This window comes from Myotis brandtii, unplaced genomic scaffold (assembly GCF_000412655.1).
Source record: "Myotis brandtii unplaced genomic scaffold, ASM41265v1 scaffold223, whole genome shotgun sequence".
Classification (NCBI taxonomy): domain Eukaryota; kingdom Metazoa; phylum Chordata; class Mammalia; order Chiroptera; family Vespertilionidae; genus Myotis; species Myotis brandtii.
Window position 1 is genome coordinate 560,380 of NW_005358369.1, and position 9,183 is coordinate 569,562.

A 9,183-nucleotide genomic window follows, 5' to 3' on the forward strand; every position below is an offset into this window, starting at 1 on the left:
CCAGGCCTCAATTTTACCTTCCTCACTTCTAAGCTCCAAGGGCCCTTCCTTTCCCTCTACAACTTATTTCCTGGATCCATTTCTTCTACAAATTACATCGTCTACCTTTGCAATTTTCTAAATAAGTGTTTGAGTCTTGACTCTGAATTCTTTCCCAGCCAGAACTCAAGTACCGAGGTTTGCTGAACCCAGGGCCAGTCTGACCCCACTGCTCTAACACTTGGTGCCTTTCTCACCTCCCCCAACAGAGGGTCAGGCAGCAGGAACACGCACAGCATTCAGATTCCTCTTCAGGCAGATAAGCCGAGCAGGGCACACAGACGACCAAACAGAAGAGTAAGAACTAGGACGATGGGAGACTGTCCCATTGGCCAGATTGACTTCGTGATGGGAGGCTGCTGCATTTCAGGACTGAGAACATAAGAAGCCTGGTGGTGCAGAGGGGATGCTGCTGACATAGCCTTGGTTACCGTGCAGGCCGAGTCATGGGCCCCAAAGATGTCCACATCCCAGTTCCCAGGGCCTGTGAATGGTACCTTCTATGGAAAAAAGGGGGAACTTCATCAGATGTGATGAAGTTAAGGATCTTGGGGTGGAGGGATTATTCCGAGAGTCCAGGTCATCACGAGGGCTGAGCCGGCATCTCCTGGCTGGCTCCCGACTCTGCACACTGCTGCCTCTAATGGTGCTGCAGGCTGTCCCGTAGTGTGACCAGGACGCCTGGCCCCGCTGGGGTGGCTGCAGAGTGTCTTCTCTGTCCTTGTAGCCCTCTTCCCAAGCTTCCTTTGCCAGAGCAGTTGGGTGCCATAAAGCAACCATAACAAATATGAGACCCCAGAGAGAAGTCGCAATACATCACTCAGAGGCGTGCTGCCCAGCTGGCTGGCTCCTTTAACTCGCACAGGTCTGTGGGGAGAGGCTTCGTGCCCTGACACCCATGTCAGAGAGTCGGATTCCTACCAGCTCTCACCTGCACTGTGTGCCTCTTCCCTCACGTCTCCCTCACCGCTGCCTCCTGCCATCGCAAAGTATTCGTAGCCAGAGGAGACGGCAACTAAACATTCTATATACGCCAGCTTTCCTGTCCCTCACCTTTCCTTTCTTTTTTTAAATCCTCACCCGAGGACATTTTTTCCCATTGATTTCTAGAGAGTGGAAGGGAAGGAGGAAGGAGAAGAGAGAGAAACATCAGCTGGAGAGAGACACGTCGATTGGTTGCCTCCCCGGCTGGGCCCAGGGAATTGAGCCTGCAACCCAGGTATGTGCCCTGGACTGGGAATCGAACCCATGACCCTTCCGTCTGCAGGCAGATGCTCTCACCACTGAGCAACACAGGCCAGGGCTCCCCTCACAGTTCTTTTTAGTTATGTAGACCTGCACTTGAGCTGGAGCGCCTGCTCTGCCTTATCTCCTATTTGCCTTGGGATCCGGGCAGACGCTGTGATGAGCGCCCCGGTGGGAGACACGCCCAGCTCTTTCAAGGTAACCTTGCCTGCCTCCCACTATTCCACAGGAAGCAGTATTCCAAACACTCCAAATGTTCACAGAAATAGTGTGTGAAGGAGGCAGGCCCTGAGCTGGGGCTGAACAGGAGTGTGTGGAAGGAGAGAAGGAATGGCGGGGTCGTAGAGGCTGCTGAGTCCACAGGAGGGCGGGCAGCTGAGATTTAGGTTGGTCCCCATCCCTCTCTGATCCTTTGGGTGGACTTTAAAAAGTTGTGCACCAGAGCATCAGTGTCCCAAGGCTGCAGGGCAGGCAGTAAGGCAGCTCTGGGGCACCTCAGGACACTGTGGCCGTGGGCTGTCTTTTCCCTTCTGAGAAGTGCCCTTGGTGTTCGCTGTGTCCTATCTGCTGCGTTAGTGCAGATCCTCCACTTACGCCCCGCAGCCAGCCCAGAGGTCAGAAGCCGCAGCTTCCCAGTCAGTCTCCCAATCAGTCGAGAGCGTCTGCGCCCTCACAGGCGGCCACGATGTCCGATGCCCCGCATCCCAACACCCACCACAATCAGGGCCTGCCCCGGAGCCTGCTTTCCTTCGAGAGCTATTTATAACCAAATCAGGGCGGGAATCATTAGGTAAAGAGGGCCCCCCTTCCTCCCCCGGGTTGTCAATCTCTCCCCCTCCCGTGAGGCTCTGGCTGCAGTAATCAGACTTAATGAATGGACTCGTGCATTGGCAAGTGCTGAAGGCAAAGGAGTCTGTGACTCATCATCCCCTGCCCACGCACAGAGCCTGCCTTGGACTCGGCCAGCTTCAGTTTTGTTATCTGAACACAGGGTGGGTCGCATCCTCTCTGGTTCGCTCAGGACTCCCTCCTGGTTCCAGAGGGCTCTGGAAGGGTTGTCAATCAGTGCCCTGGGCCCCGCCTACCACTTCTGGGTGGAGCATATGAGCAGCTGGGCCTCTTTGCGACTTCTCTGTGAAGTTGATGCCTGCACTTTGCAGGTGGTGGGCTGTCTGCAGGGCCGGCCACAGTCACCCCAAGCTGGCCACGTGACTTTAGATGCGTCCCAGCAGGAGGTGAAATCTATTTCCCTTCCCCCTGAATCTGGGCTGGTCCTAGACTTGCTTTGATCAGGGGAGGGGTGCTGTGTGAGTTCCCATCTTCAGCCTCTAGTGACTTTGCAGGTTCTGTTCTCACCCTCTTAGAACGCCGCTGCTCTGTGATGGCCAGGGGCCCTCCCTGACACTGAAACCCTTCATGCAGAGTCCACGCAGAGCGGCCCACCGGCCCAGCTGTTCTAGCCATCCCAGTCGAGGCCCCTGACCTGTGAATGGGGCCACCTGAGGCCACCCGGCCTCCAGCTGATACCACCTGACCACAAGTGCCAGGGGGGATCCAGAAGACACTGCGTGCACCCAGAGAACTGTCCAGTTTGCTCACCCACAGAACCGTGGGCAGGAAAATGCCGCCCCTTTTAAAAAAAATATTTTTATTGATTTCAGAGAGGAAAGGAAAGGGAAAGAGAGAGAGAAACGTCAATGATGAGAGAGAATCATTGATCAGCTGCTTCTTCACACCCCACACTGGGAGTCGAGCCTACAATCCAGGCATGTGCCCTGACCAGTCATCGAACTCTGACCTCCTGGTTCATAAGTCGATGCTCAACCACCGAGTCACGCTGGCCGGGCTAAAGCAACAGTTTCTTCTTTCTTGTGGACTCACCCACACAGCTGCATCCAGGTGGAGGCCCCCTGGGGTGGGCTCGGCCTCTCTGTGGGGTCTTTCATTCCCAAGGAGGCTGGCCTGGGCTTCCGCACACGATGCCGTCAGCGTCTAAGAAAGAAAGCCCTAGAGCACAAGCCCCCATCAACTCCCGCTTGTGTCACATTTTCCGACGTCTCAGTGGCCAAAGCACGTTGCATGGGTTCCATGCGATGGAGGCTGACACCAAGGCTGTGACGCTTAGGTCCACCACAGGGCGGCGGGTGGCGGGCTGTCATGTGGAAGGGATCCATGTCCGGTGGGGTTCACGGGTGGAGATGCACATCAGAGTGGTTGTTCTGGAGACAGGGGGGTGGGCCAAATGTCTGAGGTCCTGCAGAGCAGTGATGGGAACAGTAAACGTGGCTGGACTTAGCGGGGGGAGCACAGGGTCTGGATCAAATGAAAGGAATCCAGTAATGGTTACTTCACGGGTCTTCTCTAGCCTCATAGGCCACACCGTGGAGGTATTTTGCAAACTTGAAAAGAAGGGAAGTTAGTGTTGTCAGGCAGAAAACCCAGGTCAGCACCCCAGACAGCTCCGAGGCACCGCAGCTGCACCCAGACGATCCCGAACAAGAGTCCCTGCCGCTTCGCTGGACGCACCGGGCCCCAGGGAAGCAGCTTGCCCGGTGTCTAGAACACTGGATCGGCTTGATACATCCTCATTTGTGGGCCCCCTCCTGTGAGGACTGTATGAATCGAGTTCAGGTTTGGTCATGAGTATGAGAAACCCCAAGTAAGAGAGGCTTTGACTCTCATAAGCAAAGGCCGTTGCTAGGCAGGTTGGGGCGGTCATGGCCTCTCTGCTCCAGGAAGACCAGACCCTGGATCCTCACTGCTGGCTGCCCCGCACCCTTAGGGGGCACCCTTCAACTTCCTGGTCTAAGGTGGGTGGCCAGTGTGCCTGTCACTGCATCCACATTTTTTCATCGGCCCCTCCCTCCAATAAAGGCAATTTTTCCGGTGCCTAGTATGTACCAGAAAGAGGCTAAAGCCCGGCCGGCGTGACTCAGTGGTTGAATGTTGACCTATGAACCAGGAGGTCATGGTTTGATTCCCTGTCAAGGGCACATGCCCGGGTTGTGGACTCGATCCCCAGTGTGGGGCGTGCAGGAGGCAGCGATCCATGATTCTCTCTCATGTTTGATGTTTCTATCTCTCTCCCTCTTCCTTCCTCTCTGAAATCAATACAAGTATTTTTTTTAAAAAGAAAGAGGCTAAAAGGTCTTACATGTGTGGCATCAAAAAGTCAGCATTCGCCTTAGCTGGTTACGCTCACTGGATAGAGTGTTGACCTGCAGGCTGAAGGGTCCTGGGTTCGATTCCAGTCAAGGGCACAGGACCGGGTTGCGGGCTTGATCCCCAGTAGGGGGCATGCAGGAGGCAGCCGATCCATGATTCTCTCTCATTATTGATGTTTCTCCCTCTCCCTTCCTCTCTCTAAAGTCAGTAAAAATATGTTTTGTTTTGTTTTTTTAGTCAGCATTCTTGGGATTCCAAGGAAAAGAGGAAGAGAGAAGCTCTTCGGGACGTCGTGTGGAGAAGCAGCCAAGATGAGCCGTGGCTAGTCTGGGCTGGGCAGTGTTTGAGTCAGACGCAGGCTGCCTGGTTTTATTGTGCTTCGGAAAGATTGTGGGTTTTGTTTGTTTGTTTGTTTGTTTTGTTTTTGCGAACAAAAGGTTTGCAGCAACCTCCCATCAGCAAGTCTATCGGCACCATTTCTCCTGGTGGAGATGCCGTGAAGAACATTGAAATGACAGCTAAAGATTTATAACATTTAACAAGCTTTGTTGATAAAACAGTGGCAGGGTTGCGGGGGGACTGACTCCCATTTTGAAAGAAGTTCTACTGTGGATAAAACGCTGCCACACAGCATCGCACGCTTCAGAGAAATCGTGCGTGAAAGGAAGAGTCCATCGGTGTGGCAAGCTTCATTGCTGTCGTAAGAAATTGCCTCCCCAGCCTTCAGCCACCACCACCCCATCAATCACAGCCCTCAACCCTGAGGCAAGACCCCCCACCAGCAAAAAGACTGACTGGCATCTGTAATAACCACGCCCCCCCCCCACCACCACCAACAACAACAACCAAAAGACTGCGACTTGCTGAAGGACTCAGAAGACGGTTAGCGTTTTTTTTTCCCCAATAAATAACTTTTAATTAAAGTATGTACATACTTCAGACATAATGCAATTGCACACAACAGAGTGTAAAAACAACGTTTAGATGCACCAGGAAACCACATATTTGTGTGACTCATTCATTGTGAGACTTGCTTTCCTGTGGTGGCCTGGAACCGAGCCTGCAGACTCTCTGGGGTGCGCCTGTGTGTATACTTCTGTGCCTCTGGGGAGCCCTGACTGACACGCTGTCTTTCAACGAAATCTCTTCCGGGATCGGCAACCACGAAGCACCCTTGGGGCAGACAGCACCAGGCAATCACCGCGTCCTTCCCTCCACGCCTGTGTGCAGCCTCAGAATCATCCTTAACCTTGTTTGACGGCTCCGACAGAAAAGCGTTCGATTTGCAGGGCCTGCCCCACCTCCTGAAACGCTACTTCTTGCGTCGGCCTCTCTGGGACTCCCACATCTGGGTCCTCTCTCTGTTCTCTGCGACATGTCTGGTGCTCGGAGGTGACGGTGCTTCAGGGCTGGAGGCCTTGAGCCCCATGGGACAGAGCCAGGAAAGGCAGAGCAGAGGGAGGGGTTGGCACCAGGCTCCCCTGAGCCGGAGATCCACAGGACAGAGCCAGAGATGGGAGCCAGGCATTTGCCAGGCGGTCTGAAGAGTCCTTCACCCGAGTTCTGGACATCTGCACCCAGGACCCAAGCCCAGGTGCACTGGGGACTCAGGATCCCACTGGGGGCAGCTCACAGCTACGGCAGGTAGAGCAGGGACTGCGTTCCTTCCAGAAACCATTGGGGGGCTCCCTCCCCGATTTCACCTCGGAACCATGGGCTCAGACATGAAGAAGGCAGGCGTGGACCCGTCTAGGAGAATGTTGGGTCTGCTAACACACAGGGTGGTTGTTTCCAGCTTCCAGAAGAGTTTGGGGGACTCAGCCATGCATGACACCCAAATGGTTGCAGTATTAAGTGAGCAAAGTCTCATTTTTAAATACTTACTAATGTTCAATGTGTAGGGGGATCTTTGGTTTTCTGAAATGGTGAGACCACCCGTGATGACCTGGGTGGGGACCGTCCGGCCCGGAGGCTGTTAAAACCCTAGGAACCATGTGGTCTGGCCCTGCCAAGGCATTAGGGTGAGTTAATGAAAGGTTCGGACAAATAGAACAGGCTGATTTTTGAGTGGATGATTCTATATGGCCTGAGGATGATGTCACAAATATTCAATGGCTCTTGGCAGAAAAATATGTCCCCCCGCCCCCGTGGTTTAGATAATCCCACTTTTGATGTAATTGTCCAGCGTGGAGGAGGCCTCTGGTTTCGGCCTGTTCGTGGCCTTGTCGTCAGTGACGGCTGAGTCTGTCTTCTCCGCTGGTGGGTAGGCCTTGTTCCTTTTGGCAAATGCCTGGCTGATTTCGGCGTGGGTTCGGTTTTTGGTCTCAGGGAGGACGAAATATAAGTAGAGAGCACCCGCGGAGCAGATGGCGGCGAAGACCAGGAAGCAGTAGGTGCCCAGGCTTTTCTGTGGAAAGGCGGAGACAAAAGCGTCAACCAGACAAGCACCCCACTGGCCACGAAGCCACTCTGAGCAGAATGTTCTTTGTTAAAAAATATATCTATTTCAGAGAGGAAGGGAGCGAGAGACAGAAACATCAATGACAGAGAATCATTGATCGGTTGCCTCCTGCATGCCCCACACTGGGGATCAAGCCGGCAACCCGGGCATGTGCCCTTGACCAGAGTCGAACCCTGGACCGTTCAGTCCGCAGGCTGATGCTTTATTCACTGAGCCAAACCAGCGAGGGCTGGACTGTTCTTGATGGTCCCTATTCATCCGCCAACATTCCCAGGTGCAGCTTCGCATGCAGATGTGCCTTATAATGGTGCACAGGAGACGTCTCCCGTGAGGCATAAATCAATCAGCTTCAAACCCCAGGAAAGATGAGGAAGTGGCAGTCTTTATTTATTACTTTTTTTTTTTTTTTTAAAGAAAAGTGGGCATATAGCCCGACCGGTGTGGCTCAGTGGTTGAGTGTTGACCTGTGAACATGAGGTCACATTTTGATTCCCGGTCAGAGCACAGGCCCGGGTTGTGGGCTCAATCCCCAGTGTGGGGCATGCAGGAAGCAGCCAATCAGTGATTCTCTCTCATCATTGATGTTTCTCTCTCTCTCTACCTCTCCCTTCCTTGCTGAAATCAATAAAAAATTAAAAAGAAAAGTGGGCATGTAAAACTTAATCATTGTGAAAGCCAATTGCTATCTAAGGCTATCCTTTCTAAAAAGTATGTTTTAAAAACTGGAATCGAACTTGACCTCCTGTTCATAGGTCAATGCTGAACCACTGAGCCACACTGGCTGGGCTAGCTAACGTCATCTTAAGTTCATATTTTCCATGAACCACATTCTTCCTTCCCTCCAATACACACGTGAGAAAGTGTGATGTCAAAAGGAAGTGAAATTCCTCAATTCACAAGAAAAATATGGAACGTTACTAGGCCCAGATAACATCACTTTTCCTAATATGCAGACGATATAGCTCACTGGTGGTTACTCTGAGGCAGCCTTGCACAAAGAAGAGAGAAGTGCGGAATGCGGTCCCTCTAGCTCACGTATCCTGGTTATGGCGGCGAATGCTCGGACGAGAACGGCCCCTCCGGCTGCACTAGACCGGCTGCACCCGTCACCTCGGCAGCTCCTGTGCCCGCAGAGCCTGGTGCATGTAGCTGCTCGATAAATGTTTGTCAAGTAAAAGACTCTCAGGGTTCCAGCTGTTGGGGGCTGGGCCCCCCGGACGTGCCTCTCCTCTAGGCGCCCCAAGACCTGTTTCCAGAGGATTCCCCGGGAGGGCTTGGTGACCACCTGGGAGAAGCAGGAAGGGGACCCACGCATTTTATTGGGGTTCCCTGTCCTACACTGAGACCCGCCACATCCATCCTCAGTTCCTTGCACAGCCCCTGTTTCTCAGAGCCCAGCAGCTTTTCATGGACGCGCTACACTGACCCAGGGGGTCCCCGCAGAGGAGGGCTGGCTGGAATTCCTCCCCACCTCTTCCGACCCCCCGCACCCGTTCATGTTTCTTGTGTGGCTCCTGGAGCTCCAGCCTAGTGGGCGCCCGCCCTGCTGAAAGTGAGCCCGTGGGAATGAAGGGGATCCCCCTTGCAACATGCTGTTACTCGCTGCATGATTGTATAGGGATCACACAGTGACAGACACAGCAAAAATGATGAGCAGGTTGCAGGTTTGAGATTCTACCCAGGTTTCCTTGCATACCCTCCATGACAGGAGGCTCACTCCCTCTGAAGCAGCCCTTAGCATTTAGGGTTCGCTCCTGGAAGGTGCAGGAGGGAGAAGGGTTAAAGGTTTGGGCCGAGGCACACTTCTCCCTTCCTTAGGCCAACAGCGCGAGTCTCCAGTGGGTAGACCAGCCTCTGCTCTGTGAATCGCCCCTCACTCTGAAGGCTGCCAAATCAGAGGGTACCCCTGGGCAAGAGGCCCCCGCCAGCCAGACCTGGATGAAGGGGAAGAGGAGGCCCACGGCGAAGTTGGAGAGCCAGTTGACGGTGCCTGCCACGATGAAGGCCGCCGGCCGCTGGGACTGCTGGAAGAACTCGCCGGTCAGGACAAAGGGGATGCCGCCTGCAGGGAGAGCCGGGGCTCGGAATTAGTCCCCCGGAGGAGGCGGCCATGCTGCCAGCCTCCATCTCCTGTGGCAGGGCAGGCGGTGGGAGAGCCCCTCTGCCTGTGTGAGCAGCGGCCTCGGAGTGGGTGCTGGGTTACAGCCCAGAGCTCCGAAAGGCATGAACACCATCTCTGACCTCGCTCATCTGAACAAGAGGTGTCCGTCCTC

General features: G+C 54.1%; 1 protein-coding gene across 2 annotated transcripts in view; it reads right to left on the reverse strand.

Annotated features, from left to right (window-relative positions):
* Positions 1-5,347: 5,347 nt before the first annotated feature.
* SLC2A9 (solute carrier family 2 (facilitated glucose transporter), member 9) overlaps positions 5,348-9,183 on the reverse strand; it is a 57,422-nt gene continuing 53,586 nt past the window's right edge. For both annotated transcript variants that reach the window (XM_014539632.1, XM_014539631.1), the window contains 2 exons: positions 8,845-8,972; positions 5,348-6,856 (listed from right to left, as the gene is read on the reverse strand). In XM_014539632.1, coding sequence (XP_014395118.1) covers positions 6,602-6,856; positions 8,845-8,972 — 383 coding nt within the window. In that variant the 3' untranslated portion in view covers positions 5,348-6,601. The remainder of the gene's footprint in view (positions 6,857-8,844; positions 8,973-9,183) is intronic.